Source organism: Erythrolamprus reginae, chromosome 12 (assembly GCF_031021105.1).
Source record: "Erythrolamprus reginae isolate rEryReg1 chromosome 12, rEryReg1.hap1, whole genome shotgun sequence".
NCBI classification, from domain to species: domain Eukaryota; kingdom Metazoa; phylum Chordata; class Lepidosauria; order Squamata; family Dipsadidae; genus Erythrolamprus; species Erythrolamprus reginae.
In genome coordinates, this window is record NC_091961.1 from 31,598,505 (window position 1) to 31,617,851 (window position 19,347).

Sequence of the window (19,347 nt, forward strand, 5' to 3'; positions counted from 1 at the left end):
AAGCTAGACTCGTCCAGGATATTTATCACATGTGTGACTTGTCATATGGCCAACTAAAGATTGATGGTGTTGGGCAGGGGTAGGCAAAGTTGGCTCTTCTGTGACATGTGGACATCATCTCCCAGAATTCCTGAGCCAATTATGCCAGCTCAGGAATTCTGGGACTTGAAGTCCATATGTCATAGAAGAGCCTACCCTTGGTCTTGGTCAGGGGTAGGCAAAGTTGGCTCTTCTATGACTTGTGGACTTCCAGAAATCATGCTAGCTCAGAAATTCTGGGAGTTGAAGTCCACAAGTCATAGAAGAACCAACTTTGCCTACCCTTGGTCTTGGTCGGAGGTAAGCAAAGTTGGCTCTTCTATGACTTGTGGACTTCAACTCCCAGAATTCCTGAGCTAGCATGATTGGCTCAGGAATTCTGGGAGTTGAAGTCCACATGTCATGGAAGAGCCAACTTTGCCTACTCCTGGACTCTTGGTGAAAGAGAAGAGATGAGTGAACTCTACAAGCAGACCCATTCTCCTGCCTCCAGCAACCACCATCACACCACATATTTTGTGCTAATGCATTCGCGCGGCATTGCAAAAAACAGGGATCGGCTCCTGCATACATTTACAAGCATTTGGTGAGCACTGCTTAACAGATGACCTGTTGGCGTGACCCTTTGAGGTGGCGGCTTGGTTACTCATGCCGAATTCCATCCCACTTAATTATATCCTGCTGTGCTAATTGTGCGTGCAACATGTATTTGAGTGGCTTGGCTAAGGATGGGTTACAAGCAAACTCCAACCCCGAAGAAGCTGCTTCCCAAGCCCACAACGAAGCCATGTCCTTCAGTGGTAAGTAAGGTCATTTTGAGACCGCCAAAGGTGGCCAGGATCCACCTCACTGGTCTCCCTCATGGCAGAAGGGGGAGAAAAAAATAATGCTTAATTTTTTTTTTCCTTCGTCACCAACACTTCTTGTGTTATTGCAAAGTCTGATCAAACTTTGAAAAGTGGTTCTTAAGTTCCGTCCTTCAACATAGAAACATAGAAGATTGACGGCAGAAAAAGACCTCCTGGTCCATCTAGTCTGCCCTTATACTATTTTGTGTATTTCATCTTAGGATGGATCTATGTTTATCCCAGGCATGTTTAAATTCAGTTACTGTGGATTTATCTACCACGTCTGCTGGAAGTTTGTTCCAAGGATCTACTACTCTTTCAGTAAAATAATATTTTCTCAGGTTGCTTCTGATCTTCCCCCCAACTAACCTTAGATAGTGTCCCCTTGTTCTTATGTTCACTTTCCTATTAAAAACACTTCTCTCCTGAACCTTATTTAACCCTTTAACATATTTAAATGTTTCGATCATGTTCCCCCCTTTCCTTCTGTCCTCCAGACTAGACAGATGGAGTTCATTCAACACCGTCACACCTTCAGACGGTGGTTGAACGAAGGGACGTAACTTCAGGAATACCCGAATGATTTAAAAAACAGAATCCAATCGAGTCATTTCAGCAAATTATAATCGGTAATTTTGTCGATTTTTGATAATTTGGCAGATTTTCGAGTCTATTTTAGAACGCGGTGTGGAATTACGTCTGTTTATATGTCCCTGTTGTGAGGAGTAATGGGATCGTGTGACGTTGCTCAAAGGAAAAGCTATTTTTTACTGAATTTGGGGTAATTTGCACAGGTTTGGAGAATCCTAGGCTAAGCCGTGGTTTGTTACTTTGAGGGGCCTTTTTTTAACAGAGCTAGGCTATTGCCCCCACAATCCGGGTCCTCATTTTACCCACCTCGGAAGGATGGCAGAAGGGGGACAAAAAATTATGCTTAATTATTTTTTCCTTCGTCGCTGAAACCTCTTGTGTTATCGCAATGTCTGATCAAACTTTGAAGAGTGGTTCTTAAGTTCCGTCCTTCAACATAGAAACATAGAAGATTGACGGCAGAAAAAGACCTCGTGGTCCATCTAGTCTGCCCTTATACTATTTTGTGTATTTCATCTTAGGATGGATCTATGTTTATCCCAGGCATGTTTACATTCAGTGACTGCGGATTGACCAACCACGTCTGCTGCAAGTTTGTTCCAAGCATCTACGACTCTTTCAGTCAAATAATATTTTCTCATGTTGCGTTTTGGAGGAGGACGTTCTGATGTTGTCAGAAGAGGTTATGAAGGACAAAGCAAAGAGTTGAGAGGTCTCTGTTCTCGCAGTTCTAGAGAGCCTGGAACGGTAGTGGGTTCTTAAACCCGTCACTACCAGTTCACCTGCCACTATGGGTTTGCCAAAGCAGGCCGTACCAGGAACAACCCATCCCTGGCTTGGAAGCCTTCTGGTTTGTGCTTCCCTCCTATATTGGGTGCGGTATCCAACCCTGGTTGGCTTGTTGTGTTATGCTAAACCGTAATAGGATTGCTTTGGTCCTGGCATTCCACGTTCCGTCCGGCTTTGAGTGCCTTTCTTCAACTGGGTTTTATATTTTAACAACTTTTGATGACACCCAACCCTCAACTCTTGAATAAGGAAGACGACCTTAAAATTTGTTGTAGCCATGTTAATCCATCTTAGCTTTAAAAAAAAAGCAAGCAAGTGTCTGGTAGCTTTTCCCACAAGTACAGCTAATGATGTAATTATGACCAGCTACTCCTACAGCTAATAATTATAAACACAAATAACTCTAAAATAAGTAACAAATTAAAGGACTTGCATTTTACAATGCCTTTCCTACGTCTGAAGGAGGCTCTCTGTCTCTTCCTGGAATACAATAGGATAGGATAGGATAGGATAGGATAGGATAGGATAGGATAGGATAGGATAGGATAGGACAGAGCAGCACAGCACAGCACAGCACAGCACACAATAGAATAGAATAGAATAGATATTGGAGAATAGAATAAATATTGGAGAATAGAATAGAAGAGAGTTCAGTAGAATAGAATAGAATAGAATTATTTATTGGCCAAGTGTGATTGGACACACAAAGAATTTGTCTTGGTGCAGATGCTCTCAGTGGACATAAAAGAAAAAGAGACATTTGTCACGAATCAGGAGGTACAACACTTAATGATTGTCATAGTGGTCAAATAAGCAACCAGGAGACAATCAATATTAATATCAATCGTGAGGATAAACCCAAATGTTCAGTTGCCTCTTGAAAAATCCTTTTAAAAACCCTAATTTCCAGCTGCCTTTTGAAAAACCCTTAAAAAACCCAAATGTCCAGTTGCCTCTTGAAAAACCCAAACGTCCAGTTGCCTTTTGAAAAACCCTTAAAATACCCAAATGTCCAGTTGCCTTTTGAAAAGCCCTTAAAAAACCCAAACGTCCAGTTGCCTCTTGAAAAACCCTTGAAAAACCCAAATGTCCAGTTGCCTCTTGAAAAACCCTTGAAAAACCCAAATGTCCAGTTGCCTCTTGAAAAACCCTTGAAAAACCCAAATGTCCAGTTGCCTCTTGAAAAACCCTTGAAAAACCCAAACGTCCAGTTGCCTCTTGAAAAATCCTTTTAAAAACCCAAACGTCCAGTTGCCTCTTGAAAAACCCTTGAAAAACCCAAATGTCCCGTTGCCTCTTGAAAAACCCTTGAAAAACCCAAATGTCCAGTTGCCTCTTGAAAAACCCTTAAAATACCCAAATGTCCAGTTGCCTTTTGAAAAGCCCTTGAAAAACCCAAATGTCCAGTTGCCTCTTGAAAAATCCTTGAAAAACCCAAATGTCCAGTTGCCTCTTAAAAAATCTTTAAAATACCCAAACGTCCAGTTGCCTTTTGAAAAGCCCTTAAAAAACCCAAATGTCCAGTTGCCTCTTGAAAACCCTTAAAAAACCCAAACGTCCAGTTGCCTCTTGAAAAGCCCTTTAAAAACCCAAACGTCCAGTTGCCTCTTGAAAAAGCACCTTTGGGTAGAGCCCCTCACTCACTGACCTTCCCATCTGTGACAGAGGCTCTGTTTGTGGGCCACCTCACCTCACCTGCCTCCTTCTTCCAGCGGCCCTTGCTTGTTTCTCCAACACCGCCTGCCCAGGTCCTGCTGGAGCCCGGCCAAGGCACCCAGCCAACCCATAACTTTCGTCCGGTCACTCTGAAAAGGCTGTTTCCTCAGCAACCGGCAAAACTCCACCATGTGAGCCTCAGGAAACCAGGCTGGGGCGAGCCGAGAGGAGCCAAGCAGCTGCTGGGCAAAGAGGCTGAACTTCTCCAGAGTTGGCTACGGGTCCGGTGGGCACTTCCTCCTCCTAGGACCAGGGGGGAGAGTTTCTCTCCAGGTGCAGAAACTGGGAGGGGGGGAAACAGCCCCTGGCTGGGGGATGGAATAGAGGCCCAGGTAAGCTCTGCGGAAACGGTAGGTTTTTCTCAGGAGTGTCCCTTGGCTGCCCGGTGCTGGGGAAGGTTTCTGCTTAGCTGAACTTGGCTGAACTCGGTCCGTTCCACCCGGCGAGAGAACTGGGCTCTGTGCCGGCCTTGGCAGGAGGGGAAGGGGCTTGTTTGCAGAATCCAGAGGGAAGAAGGGGTTCGGTTGCTGTCCTTTGGAGACTTTTTGGATTAATATGTTTGGAAGGGGTTGGGTGGCGTTCGGCTTGATCCCGAACCCAAAGAGTGTTAGGAGGATGGAGATCTCATGGTTTGATCCAAGACTGTTGGAGGAAAGGTGATCTGGGGATCTGCTTGCGTGTCCAGGCAGGTGGTTTCTAGCTTGGGTTAGCCGAAAACTGATTGCCTGTTTTGGGAAGATATGAAATTCCTCTCCCTTCTCCATTTCATGCCTATGTGGTTGTGTGTCTGCCATCTTTCTTCTCTTCCTTCGATGCTTTCTTTAAAGTTGAATGTACCTGCTTCTCCCCCCCCCCTCTTCTCTTCTCTTCCCTTCCCTTCTCCTCTCTTGTCTGTTCTCTTCTCTTCTCTTCTGATTCTATTCTATTCTATTCCCCTTTTTTCTCCCTTCCTCCCTTGCTCCCTTCCTTTTTCTCTTCCCCCTTCCTCCTTCTCTCCTTCCCTTCTTTATATTTTCCTTCCTTCCTTCTTTCCTTCTCCTCTCCCTCCTTCCCTCTCTCCCTTCTTTATCTTTTCCTTTTTTCCTTCCTTCCTTTCTTTCCTTCCTTCCCTCCCTCCCTTCCTCCCTCCCTCCTTTCTTTCCCTTTTCTTCTCTTCCTTCGATGCTTTCTTTAAAGTTGAATGTGCCTGCTTCCCCCCCCTCTTCTCTTCCCTTCCCTTCCCTTCTCCTCTCCTCTCGTCTGTTCTCTTCTCTTCTGATTCTATTCTATTCTATTCCCCTTTTTTCTCCCTTCCTCCCTTCCTCCCTTCCTTTTTCTCTTCCCCCTTCCTCCTTCTCTCCTTCCCTTCTTTATATTTTCCTTCCTTCCTTCTTTCCTTCTCCCCTCCCTCCTTCCCTCTCTCCCTTCTTTATCTTTTCCTTTTTTCCTTCCTTCCTTTCCTTCCTTCCTTCCCTCCCTTCCTCCCTCCTCTCTTTCCCTTTTCTTCTCTTCCTTCGATGCTTTCTTTAAAGTTGAATGTGCCCGCTTTTCTCCCCCCTCTTCTTTTCTCTTCTCTTCTCTTCCCCTCCCCTCCCTTCCCTTCTCCTTTCCTCTCCTCTCCTCTCTCTTCCTCTCCTCTCGTCTGTTCTCTTCTCTTCTGATTCTCTTCTCTTCTATTCCTCTTTTTTCTCCCTTCCTCCCTTCCTTTTTCTCTTCCCCCTTCCTCCTTCTCTCCTTCCCTTCTTTATATTTTCCTTCCTTCCTTCTCCACTCCCTCCTTCCCTCTCTCCCTTCTTTATCTTTTCCTTTTTTCCTTCCCTCCCTCCCTCCTCTCTTTCCCTTTGCTTCACCGCTTACCTACTCCGTCTCCATACACACAAACATGCCCACGCACACATATATACATACAATTGTGGTTTTGCTTTCAGGTGTAGGCACCTAAGGTGAGGCAGAGCCTGTAAAGCTACCCCTGCTCAGGATTTGGTGGTGTGGTTTTTATTGTTCGGAAATGCTTTGTTTTCTATTGTTTTAGTGCTTTTGAAATGTCCTCCTATTGCTTACGAGCCTCCTACAGCCATACAACCGAGACGGGACGCTATTGATACCTATTGTATCTACTTACACCTATCCCCATTTTACGACTAATACTACTGACACTAAGCTGAGTAGAGCACAGCTACCGTTCCTTGGCCGAGAACAGGGAAACAGGCTGTTCTTGAAATCAAGAGACTAACAATCTCACATGCTTTGCAAAGATTTGGCGTTGGGCACATGGAGAAGCCAGGAAGACCTGGAATTGGAAAGTAGTAAGCATGGCATTTTTACATGTGAATTCTTCCATGTGAGAAATTGTCTTGAGTTGTAAAGCCTCTGGAGAAAGGCCTGCAAAGTTTCTCAAAAAACCACCACTGCCTCTTCCTCCTTCTCTTCTTCCTCCTCTTCCTCCTCTCCTCCTCCTCTTCCTTCTCCTCGTCTTCCTCCTCCTCGTCTTCCTCCTCCTCCTCCTCTTTGAGACCCACCACCGGTTTTCTACGGAGCCCCGAATTGAACCCAGGATACAAAAAGTGCCTTTTTTCTGGAGCAGCGGCCGATAGCAGGCTCCTGGCCTGAATGATTCATGAGGAAACACGAGCGTTCTGGCTAGAAACACAAGAGCAGCTTCTCCAAGGGGCTGGAATACGGGCACCATCGTTTCCAGCTTCGCACAAGGCCTTGGAAGTTGTAGACTGAGACCTCTGATCGATGGGGAATGATTGGTTGGGCTGAGAGGTGGTGGTGGTGATGGTAGAGGAGGAGGAGGAGGAGGAGGAGGAAGAGGAGGAAGATGAAGAGGAGGAGGAGGAAGAGGAGGAGGGGAAGAGGAAGAGGAGGAGGAAGGGGGAAGAGAAGGAAGATGAAGAGGAGGAGGAGGAGGAAAGGAAGAGGAAGAGGGGAAGGAGGAGGGCGAGAAGGACTGTAGGGTCCTTGATGGTTTCTGAGCTTGGTTATTCTCTTGCAGATGTTTCACTATCAAACTAGCCCTGATGATGTTACCTAGTTAGGTCACGAAACGTCACCAAGGAAGCTCACCAAGCTCAGAAAGCACCAGGTCTCAACTCTCAGCTACAAATATTCTCCTTGATTGGTCTTGCAGATGTTTGTTTGTTTGTTTGTTTATTTATTTTGTCAACTACACACTGGTGGTATACAAAGATATAACAATGTTTATATACATGATACTAGTAAAAGAGAAACATTAGGACAGGGGGACAAAAGGCACACTGGTGCACTTATGCACGCCCCTTACTGACCTCTTAGGAATTGGGAGAGGTCAACTGTGGATAGTCTAAAGGTAACGTTTTGGGGGGTGAGATGATGATACTACAGAGTCTGGTAGTGAGTTCCATGCATCAACTACTCGGTTGCTAAAGTCGTATTTCCTGCAGTCGAGTTTGGGGTGGTTTACTTTAAGTTTGTATCTGTTGTGTGCTTGTGTATTGTTGTGGTTGAAGCTGAAGTCATTGACGTTGTAGCAGAGGATTTTAAGGCGACATAGTTCTAAGCTTTCTAAACCTAGGAGTGTAAGTCTAGTTGTGTAGTGGGCAGATGTTTCATGATCCAACTAGGCAACACCGTCCCAGCTATAATGGAGGGGGCCTTCAGTGCCGTCCCCACTCCATTTTTGCTGAACTATCTCCTACTGAAGTCTCAGTTGATCCCCCAATGGTGGTGGGGCATGCTCTGAGTGTTTGGGGCCCCCTGACCAATTGTCTAGAGAGGCCAGGGATCTGGAAAGGGAAGAAGGAAAGGAACAATATTGGGCCAGACCTCATGATCCCAATGCAGGAATGGAAATGGAAGGATGAGGTCATGGGCATCAGGCAGGTGAGAAATGACATCATGGTAGGCATGATCTTATTCTATCTTCTCCTGGATTCCCATGACTGTGAGTCACGGATGATGCTAAGATGGGCTTGGATTTAAAAGATGCCCTGATTTGTTCGACTCACACAGTGTGCCAGCACAAACCAAATACAGCACATCTGAGGGTTAGCATCATGTGTGAACCCAGTGCTATCTCCTTAAATGGAATGGAATGGAATAGAATAGAATAGAATGGAATAGAATAGAGTAGAATAGATAATGGAATGAATATAGAATAGAATGGAATAGAATAGAGTAGAGTAGAGTAGAGTAGAATAGAGAATGGAATGAATATAGAATAGAATGGAATAGAATAGAATAGAATAGAGTAGAGTAGAGTAGAGTAGAGTAGAATAGAGAATGGAATGAATATAGAATAGAATGGAATGGAATGGAATAGAATAGAATAGAATAAAATAGAATAGGATTCTTTATTGGCCAAGTGTGATTGGACACACAAGGGTATATAAAAGAAAGAGACATTTGTCAAGAATCAGGAGGTGCAACACTTAATGATTGTCATAGGATACAAATAAGCAATCAGGAAACAGTCAATATTAATATACATCATAAGGATACAAGCAACAGGTTACAGTCCTAAGTGGGAGGAGTTGGGTGACAGAAACAATGAGAAAAACAATAGTAATCGTTGTGCAGATTTAGTAGAAAGTCTGGCAGTGTTGATGGAATTATTTGTTTAGCAGAGTGATGGCGTTCGGGGAAAAAACTGTCCTTGTGTCTAGTTGTCTTGGTTTGCAGTGCTCTGTAGCAGCGTTTTGAGGGCAGGATGCGAGGGGGTCAGTCAATATTTTCACCGCCCTCTTGACTCGTGCAGTATACAGGTCCTCAACGGAAGGCAGGTTGGCAGCCATTGTCCTTTTCTGCAGTTCTGATCCCGTGCCCTTCTGACATCCTTGTTTGGAAAATAAACAAGCCAGACAAACTTCTGAGATTCTCGAAGAACAGAGGCAGATTCACATGAGGGAGCGTGTTGCCTTCGGAAGGCTAGATGGCAGCCTTTGTGCCTGGCTTAGTGTGTGCAGGAGAACATTATGGCCCCGAGGCTTGAAAGCTACCAGAGGCTCCTCAGCTGGACCCCGTGTGCCCCAGGCTACCAGTGCCACCGCTGCGGTGACAGGCTCCCTCGAGACTTGCCCAGTCCTTAAGTGACAGAGCAAAAGGGTCACCTGAGAAGGTGATCAACTCGGGAGGCATCTGGAGCAGGTGAGCCGGAGAAAGCTTCTCTCCAGGTGTCGAAGGTATGTTGAAAGAGGACTCCTCCTCGGAGAACCTGCTGCTCCCAGATTTTTCCCGTGCAAGAATTAACATCTTCCTTCTCCACCCTGTATTACGCGAGCTTTAAAAAGAGTCGGAGGGCAGGTAGGAATTCAGAGGGTGGAGGTTTTTTTAATCTCCTGGTTTTCACAGGGGTTACTGGAGGGTCGAAACAGCAGGTGATAAATAATGGAGGAGAAAAGATGTGGTCCCCACCACCACATCTGGAGCTGTGGTTGGGAAAGGATGGTATAAAATTCAATTTTTCAAAAGCACGGAATCTGACAGGTATTGGGTACATTATTTTTTTTTTTACAATATATTTATAATTTTTTTCCGTTTTAAAAACAATACATAATCAGATTTACAGGTGAATCAACATCGTGTATACATTTTTATCGACATTGTCTTCTAATTGTTTTTGAACTTAGAAACATAGAAACATAGAAGACTGACGGCAGAAAAAGACCTCATGGTCCATCTAGTCTGCCCTTATACTATTTCCTGTATTTTATCTTACAATGGATATATGTTTATCCCAGGCATGTTTAAATTCAGTTACTGTACTGTGGATTTACTAACCATGTCTGCTGGAAGTTTGTTCCGAGGATCTACTACTCTTTCAGTAAAATAATATTTTCTCATGTTGCTTTTGATCTTTCCCCCAACTAACTTCAGATTGTGTCCCCTTGTTCTTGTGTTCACTTTCCTATTAAAAACACTTCCCTCCTGAACCTTATTTAACCCTTTAACATATTTAAATGTTTCGATCATGTCCCCCCTTTTCCTTCTGTCCTCCAGACTATACAGATTGAGTTCATGAAGTCTTTCCTGATAAGTTTTATGCTTAAGACCTTCCACCATTCTTCTTGATGTTTGAGTTTCTTTTGTTTGTCCATTGATACCATTTTGTCCAGATTTCATAATAGTCCGAATCTTTTTGATTATTTAATTCCATTGTCAATCTGTCCATCCCTGCGCAGTCGTATATTTTCTTGATGAGCTCGCTGTCTCCAGGTATTTGTGGGTTTCTCCAATTCTGTGCGAATTCAATTCTAGCTGCTGTTGTTATATGCAAGATTAAGTATTTTACATTTTTAGAGTAAGACCTTCTCATAATTGGGTACATTAATATGGCAACAGATTACGGGGTGTCCAGCAAACCTGGAAAACAGGGAAATCGGGGAATTATCAGGGAAATCAGTGGTTTGGGAAATATCAGAGAATTATCAGGGAATTTGTGAAAAAAAGGGAATAAAATGCTTAAAAATCAGGGGGAAATCATGTAAAAATAGTCAAGAGTCAAGCAAAAATGAACAACTTGCTTCCTCAGCTAACAATATTTCTCCACGGCTTAGCCGTTTGGTACAACGTCATCTACGACCGCACAAGTTAACTAGATCGCAAGTTACAGGGAAATATAAGGGAAATATCAGGGAATTTTTATTATTGTGATAGACAGACCTATATGCATAAAATATTAATATTGTGATAGACAGACCTATATGCATAAAAAAATTCTTTTTTTGACGTTCCAGAAATGTAAACTGTAAAGACACTTATGTGCTTGGTTGTTGCCTTTTTTTGCTTTTGTATTGTTTTTAAAACTATTTTTAAAAAGAATAGAAAATCTCGGTAGTGTCAAAATGTCCTTTCGTCCATGGCCAAAGGCCGCACTCTCCCCATATCTGATAAATAACAACAACCTAGGTCATTAGGAACAACCTAGTGGTGGGTTGCTGCCGATTTGGACCCATTCTTTAGAACCGGTAATAGAAATTTACCATTGCTCACCAAAAGGCAGCGATGGCCGGCGATCCACGCTCCCGAGCTCGCCCCTCCAATCGCCGCAGCTTGCAAAAGATAAAAACCCTCTGCATATATAAAGGTTTCTGGTCATTTCTGTGTGTTTTGCGCGATGTGACAGTCTGATGCTCCTGAAGTTCAGCTGTGGCTTCACATTGTTGTGTGCAGACCTCATTTAAAGCATGCTTTTATTATTTTATTTTAGTTTAGTTTATTTATTGTACTTTAGTCTCTCTCTTTCTCCCTTTTTAGTCCTCTCCAAGGACTCGGGGCAGCTTACAACATATATTAAACAATATACAATATCTTAGATCCAATTAATTAAATTTAAAAAGACTTTTTAAAAAAACCCTAAAAAACAGTCATTCTTTTGCTGCTTTGGGCCAGTTTGGTTGAACTTCCCTGAACCGAGCGCCGGTGTAAGTTATTTCTATCATTCTTAGTTGCCTGTTCCTTTGCAAAATGACGTTGCTTTGCCAGCAGGAGGCAGGAGTGAGCTTCGTGTCTCCTGATGCCTCCAATTCCAAAAGATGAGGAAAAGAGTTGAACTTCGGTCAAGGTTATTCCTTCTCATGGTGGGAGGGCGAAGCTGGGTTGGAGTGAAGGGAACACGAGGCAGGGGGACAGAATATCTTGGTGGGGACAGGTGGGCTAAGAAGGAGGACTCCTAGAATGGGAGATCTCAAAGGCTTCCATTTCTACTCTATATTCCAATATCCCATTCCATTCCATTCTATTCTCCAATATTTATTTTATTCTATTCTTTTCTATCCTAAATAAAGATATTGTTCTGTTCTGTTATTCTATGGTATTCTATTCTATTCTATGCTATCTATTTATTCTATTCTCCAATATGTATTCTATTCTATTCTATTTTCTATTCTACCATACTCTATTCATTCCAATATTCTATTCTACTCTACTCTACTCTACTCAACTCTACTCTACTCTCTACTCTACTCTATTCTATCCTATTCTCCAATATTTATTGTATTCTATTCTATTAATGCACCCTAACCCTATTCTACTCTACTCTACTCTACTCTACTCTACTCTACTCAACTCTACTCTACTCAACTCAACTCTACTCTACTATATCCTATCCTATCCTATCCTATTCTCCAATATTTATTGTATTCTATTCTATTAATGCACCCTAACCCTATTCTACTCTACTCTACTCTACTCAACTCTACTCTACTCTACTCTACTCAACTCTACTCTACTATATCCTATCCTATCCTATTCTCCAATATTTATTGTATTCTATTCTATTAATGCACCCTAACCCTATTCTACTCTACTCTACTCTACTCAACTCAACTCTACTCAACTCAACTCTACTCTACTATATCCTATCCTATCCTATCCTATTCTCCAATATTTATTGTATTCTATTCTATTAATGCACCCTAACCCTATTCTACTCTACTCTACTCTACTCAACTCAACTCTACTCAACTCAACTCTACTATATCCTATCCTATCCTATCCTATTCTCCAATATTTATTGTATTCTATTCTATTAATGCACCCTAACCCTATTTTACTCTACTCTACTCTATTCTTAATCTGTTGGCCAACCCTTGTTGGAAGGCCCTTGCGTCTTTCCTTTCTGTTGATCCTGAAGCGGGGGGGGGGGAGCAAGGACCCCCTTTGTGCCAGCCCCCCCGCCAGCTAACCGTCTCCTCCTTTTGCTCTCTTTCAGTCAATGCCACCCGCATCTCCCCCAGCGCCCCCTCCCTCAGGATGTCCCAGCTCTCTTCCACCTTGAAGCGCTACGTGGACTCGCCCCGCTACTCGGACACCTTGCCTTGCAGCAAAGCCACTACCAGCTATGCCACCTATTCCTCCTACTCTTCCAAGCTCTCCTCCTCCTACTCCGACAAGGAGAAGCTCGGCTACAAGCCCGCCACCCCTTCCAGCTATTTGGCTTCTACCCACCTGCGGACGTCGGGGGCCACCGCCTCCTCATCCTTGAACTTCGATGGAGGCGGGAGGTTGCTCCAGCGCCCGGATTCGGGCACCAGGCTGAGCCCCGGGTACAGCCGGGTTCCGGTGCGGCCCGCCGGAGGGCTGAGCGGCGGGGCCACCTACTCCTTCGCGAACAGCCCTTCGACCAGCTATGGCTCCACCCCGCTGGGGCGCAAGAAATCCAGCAGCCATTCCGACTTGGCACAGGACCTGTCCTCTATGCACCTCTCCTCCGAAGCCTACCCCTCCACCTCTACCCGCAGCCCCTTCGTCTCCCGGCCCCGGCAAGAGCTCTGTAGCATCCAAGGATTGTACCAGCCCACCAGGCATTCGGATTACGTCCAGGACTACTTGGAGTCCTACAGTCGCAAAGGGGGACGTTCCCCGGGCCCTGGGATGCACAATTCCACCCCGGAAGTCATCACCCCATCCCTGCGCCCCACCAGCCGTTCCTCCGTTCAGCAGTGGGAGTGGACAGACAGCCAGACAGACGTCCACAACAAGGAGAATCCGGTAAGTGGCTCCATGGTTTGAATTGGGTTAGGGGCGGGCGGGGGAGAGCTCTGCCTTTTGCTCCTGCCTCCATACCTCCCAGAGGCCAATTAGATCCCACGGGGTTGACCTTAAACAAACATAAGGACCTAAGAAGAGCCCTGCTGAATCAGGCCAAAGCCCATCGAGTCCAGCATTCTATGTCCCACAGCGGCCCACCAATTGTCCATGGGGATCTTGAGCAGAAGGAGAAGGCAAAACCCTCCTTTTCCTTTGACTCCCAACAAATGGGACCCAAGGGAACCCTGCCTGCCTCAACCAACATAGAGGCGGCACATGGACATCCGTTTCAATAACCACCTATGATACACTTGGCATCCATGCATCTGTCTAATCCTGCCTTGAAGCTCTCCAGGCTGACAGCTGTCATGACCTCTTCTGGAGGGGAATTCCATCAACCAAGGACCCTCTGGGTAAAGAAATATTTCCCTTGATTTGTCCTCACTTTCTTACCTGTGAGCTTTAGGGAGGGACCCCTTGTCCTAGTAGTGTGTGATAGAGAAAAGGATTTTTCTCCATCCACCTTTTCTATCCCATGCATGATTTTATGCACTTCGATCAAGTCCCCCCTTCAACGCCGTCTTTCAAGGCTGAAGAGTCCAAGGCACCTTATCACCTTGATAGGTGATAAGGAGAAAGGAATGCTATCCCTACAAACAGCTTTGGGCTGCTCCTAGAATTGGGGGGGGGATGCCATTCCGATAGGAAAAGTGCCCCGTTCCAGCTCCACCACTGGCGGCCACACGCAACTACGCAGCCAGTGAGATTCCGGTGAAAATCGCCGTTTTTTTGCTTCCGTGCATGTTCAGAAACAAGGATATTGGCAATTTTCGCCGAAATCTCGCTTGGGTGAGGACGTTCACATTGAGATTTCAGTTGCTTAATCTCGCCGCGGCGCCTAAAGTGGCAGAGCCCCAGCCAGCAGGCAGCAGCAACAGCCATGGCCCCGAGCTCCGGCCTTCCAGCCTCCTCCGTGCTCCACATGCGAACTTCTCAGCGCGGTGAGGTCCAATCAGGAAGTGGCCTCAGTTCTCCCCAAAAAGTAAGGGCCGGGCTAGGCAGGCAGTGAGTGGTAGGGCTGGCTGTTTAATGGTCCTATTTAAATGGTCGTCCACTAGGACTCCAAGATCCCTCTCACTGTTACTACTGTTGAGCAATGTACCACCTATAGTCGACTTGTGCATTGAGTTCTTCTTGCCTATATGTAGAACCTTCCTTTTTTCACCATTGAATTTAATTTTGTTAGATAGTGCCCATTGTTCGAGTCTGACAAGATCCTTTTGTAGTTTTGCGCCTATCTTCTGGAGTGTTGGCTATTCCTGCCAGTTGTCATCTTCTCAAGAACCGTTTTCCACTTACAAACCCGAGCCTCTGAAACTGGAAAAGGCAGGGAGAAGCCTCCGTGGGGCCTCTCTAGGAATCTCCTGGGAGGAAACAGGGCCAGAAAAGGCAGGGAGAAGCCTCCGTGGAGACTCTCTAGGAATCTCCTGGGAGGAAACAGGGCCGGAAAAGGCAGGGAGAAGCCTCCGTGGGGCCTCTCTAGGAATCTCCTGGGAGGAAACAGGGCCAGAAAAGGCAGGGAGAAGCCTCCGTGGAGACTCTCTAGGAATCTCCTGGGAGGAAACAGGGCCAGAAAAGGCAGGGAGAAGCCTCCGTGGGGCCTCTCTAGGAATCTCCTGGGAGGAAACAGAGCCAGAAAAGGCAGGGAGAAGCCTCCGTGGGGCCTCTCTAGGAATCTCCTGGGAAGAAACAGGGCCGGAAAAGGCGAGGAGAAGCCTCTGTGGGTCCTGTCTAGGAATCTCCTGGGAGGAAACAGGGCCAGAAAAGGCAGGGTGAAGCCTCCATGGGGCCTCTCTAGGAATCTCCTGGGAGGAAACAGGGCCAGAAAAGGCAGGGCGAAGCCTCCATGGGGCCTCTCTAGGAATCTCCTGGGAGGAAACAGGGCCTCCGTCCTCCCTGTGGTTTCCCCAATCGCACACATTATTTGCTTTTACATTGATTCCTATGGGCAAAAACCGCTTCTTCTTACAAACCTTTCTATTTAAGAACCTGGTCACGGAACGAATTAACTTCGTAACTAGAAGTACCACTGTATATAGATGTAGGGGGGGGGGGTTGGACTAGATGACCTGTGAGGTCCCTCCCAACTCTATCAATCTGTTAAATCTGTTCTCCAGTAGCACTGCACTCCATAACCTCCTGTTTTTTCCATCCATTCCAACTGCACCTGGTTGGTGTTTTTTTCCAACACACTCTTGACACGCTCCGGGCACGCAATGCCCTCATCTCCTCGGGAATACAGCCAGGTAGGATGGCCGTGGTACCTGGGTCAACAAGGGCATGGCCCAGTGGGCTAATTGTACAGTGTCTAGGAGAGGTCAAGCATGATTAAATGCCGAGTTACCAGCCGCCAATACAACCACCATCCTTCACGGCCCGGGGCTGTCTATGTTCTTGAGTTAAGATAAGTGCTTCTCAATTATTTGCTCTTACTCGTTCTTCTAGGAAGAAATAGACATTTCACACACCCCACAATTCTATGGTCTGGGACCCAATGGAACTTTAGTGTTAATATTTATTATTGTATTTATTATTATTCCGTAAGGCCCTGAAGACATGGATTTTCCCGGCAGGTTCTGGGGACCGTAAGATTGACATCTCATTCCAGCCAAGATATAATTGATTGTATGATTGTAGTGGGTTATTTAGGGTTTAAATGCATTTCAATTGTTGCATTTTAATTATTTGTTTGTTCTTTACGAGATAAGTGGTCAAAGCAATGGAAACTGCAGTTTAATGTTTCCAAATGTAAAATAATGCACTTGGGGAAAAGTTGGGGGAAAGATCAGAAGCAACGTGAGAAAATATTATTTGACTGAAAGAGTAGTAGATGCTTGGAACAAATTGTGTTAGCAAAAACTTCAGAAGAGGAGGATTTAGGGGTCGTGATTTCCGACAGTCTCAAAATGGGTGAACAGTGTTGTCAGGCGGTAGGGAAAGCAAGTAGAATGCTTGGCTGCATAGCTAGAGGTATAACAAGCAGGAAGAGGGAGATTGTGATTTCGCTGTATAGAGCATTGGTGAGACCCTGTTTGGAATACTGTGTCCAGTTCTGGAGACCTCACCTCCAAAAATGTATTGATAAAACTGAATGGGTCCAAAGACGGGCTACAAAAATGGTGGAAGGTCTTAAGCATCAAACTTCACAAACTCAATCTGTAAAGTCTGGAGGACAAAAGGAAAAAGAGGGACAGGATCGAAACATTTAAATATGGCTTAAAAGGGATTAAACAATGGGAGAACCTTTATTTAAAAGGTGAAATAAAGTTCAGGAGGGAAGGGATGCAAGAACAAGAGGGTCCAATCTGGGTTTAGTTGGGGAAAATATCAGAAGCAATGTGAGAAAATATTATTTGACTGAAAGAGTAGTAGATGCCGGGAACAAACTCCACAGGGCCTCCACCCTCTCTGTGGTTTCCCCAATTGCATGCATTATTTGCTTTTACATTGATTCCTATGGGAAAATTATTATTATTATTATTGTTATTATTTATTAGATTTGTATGCCACCCCTCTCCGTAGACTCGGGGCGGCTCACAACACAATAAAACAATTCATAACAAATCTAATAATTTACAATTTAAAATATTTTTAAAAACCCCCATTATTAAGCAGACATACATACAAACATACCATACATAAATTGTACAGGCCCAGGGGAGATGTCTCAATTCCCCCATGCCTGACGACAAAGGTGGGTTTTGAGGAGTTTACGAAAGGCAAGGAGGGTAGGGGCAGTTCCAATCTCTGGGGGGAGCTGGTTCCAGAGAGTCGGGGCCGCCACAGAGAAGGCTCTTCCCCTGGGGCCCGCCAACCGGCATTGTTTAGTTGACGGGACCCGGAGAAGGCCCACTCTGTGGGACCTAATCGGTCGCTGGGATTCGTGCAGCAGAAGGCTTCTACTTACAAACTGTTCTACTTAAGAACCTGGTCACGGAACGAATTAAGTTCGTAAGTAGAGGGACCACTGTGATACACAGCAAAGGAGATTTATATGCTGGATTTCATATCACAAGCCGAACACTTTGCAAGTGGCTAGGACTCTACGATGTATTTTCGTACGACGCACGCAGATCCAAGTACGGTGGCCTTTTGCAACGGACAGATCGTGAGTTTGTCCCACCTTCTCTCCGCGTCTCTGAGGACTGTTGACATCACAAGCCGGTCTGTGTGCGTGGGTGGGTGTCTTTGTGTAGATTCTCTGCATGTTCCCGGGTGAGCATTAAGTGATTATACCGGTTACATAAAAAAACCGGGGACTCGTGCCAAGGACGGAGAGGCAGGGAAACGGAAAACAGAAAATCTTGACAGGTTGATTCTTTCGCGGCTGTTGAAACAAGCAATTTCCCGTGGGACGGGGGGGGGGGGGTCACTGAAGGAAGGGGCCGGTTGCATTTCATAGAAACATAGAAGACTGACAGCAGAAAAAGACCTCCTGGTCCATCTAGTCTGCCCTTATACTATTTCCTGTATTTTATCTTAGGATGGATATATATTTATCCCAGGCATGTTTACATTCAGTTATGTGGATTCTTCCTTCCTTCCTTCCTTCCTTCCTTCCTTCCTTCCTTCCTTCCTTCTTTCTCTCCCTTCCTTCTCTTCCTTCCTTCTCTTTCTTCCCTTCCTTCCTTCTTTCCTCATTCATAGAAACATAGAAGACTGACAGCAGAAAAAGACCTCCTGGTCCATCTAGTCTGCCCTTATACTATTTCCTGTATTTTATCTTAGGATGGATATACTGTATATCCCAGGCATGTTTACATTCAGTTACTGTGGATTCTTCCTTCATTCCTTCCTTCCTTCCTTCCTTCCTTCCCTCCTTCCTTCCTTCCTTCCTTCTCTTCCTTTCTTCTCTTTCTTCCCTTCCTTCATTCTTTCCTTCCTTCCTCATTCATAGAAACATAGAAGATTGACAGCAGAAAAAGACCTCCTGGTCCATCTAGTCTGCCCTTATACTATTTCCTGTATTTTATCTTAGGATGGATATATATTTATCCCAGGCATGTTTACATTCAGTTATGTGGATTCTTCCTTCCTTCCTTCCTTCCTTCCTTCTCTCCCTTCCTTCTCTTCCTTCCTTCTCTTTCTTCCCTTCCTTCCTTCTTTCCTCATTCATAGAAACATAGAAGATTGACAGCAGAAAAAGACCTCCCGGCCCATCTAGTCTGCCCTTATACTATTTCCTGTATTTTATCTTAGGTTGGATCTATCTATCTATCTATCTATCTATCTATCTATCTATCTATCTATCTATCTATCTATCTATCAGATTTGTATGCATGTTTATCCCAGGCATGTTTCAATTCAGTGACTGGATTGACCAACCACATCTGCTGGAAGTTTGTGCCAAACCTCTTCTACTCTTTCAGTCAAATAATGTGTTCTCACGTTGCTTCTGATTTTCCCCCCAACTAACCTCAGATTGTGCCCCCTTGTTCTTGGGTTCACTTTCCTATTAAAAACACTTCCCTCCCTGAACTTTCTGTTCTCTCTGCTCATTCTGCTGATTGACTATGACTGATGCAGTAAGCTCTGTGTATTCGGTGATAGTTTGATGTATTTGTAAGCTGTGACAGGCTTGTGATATTATTATTGCATTGAGAGATATTAACTGATTTGAATGTGTATGACCAGACTCTTTAACTTGACTGTGCTATTTCTTAAGTAAAAACTATTTAATACACTTTAATGTAATCTTTCTCATATGATTGAATAATTACTCCTATCTCCTGGATATCTGCTGGAATCTCACTTTTTGGTCTGTGCATGGTTTTTTTAAAAAAATCATTTGTCCAATACACAAATACGTAGGAAG

At 44.8% G+C, this 19,347-nt stretch overlaps 1 protein-coding gene across 5 annotated transcripts in view; it reads left to right on the forward strand.

The window, feature by feature from the left end:
• USP2 (ubiquitin specific peptidase 2) overlaps window positions 1–19,347 on the forward strand; it is a 78,165-nt gene that overhangs the window by 13,348 nt on the left and 45,470 nt on the right. For 2 of the 5 annotated variants that reach the window (XM_070765868.1, XM_070765867.1), the window contains one exon: window positions 12,655–13,433. In XM_070765868.1, the coding sequence (XP_070621969.1) occupies window positions 12,696–13,433 (738 nt within the window). In that variant the 5' untranslated portion in view covers window positions 12,655–12,695. Of the gene's footprint in view, window positions 1–4,117; window positions 4,316–12,654; window positions 13,434–19,347 lie in introns of those variants that run through there. The other 3 variants (XM_070765870.1, XM_070765866.1, XM_070765869.1) reach the window with 3 other exon arrangements.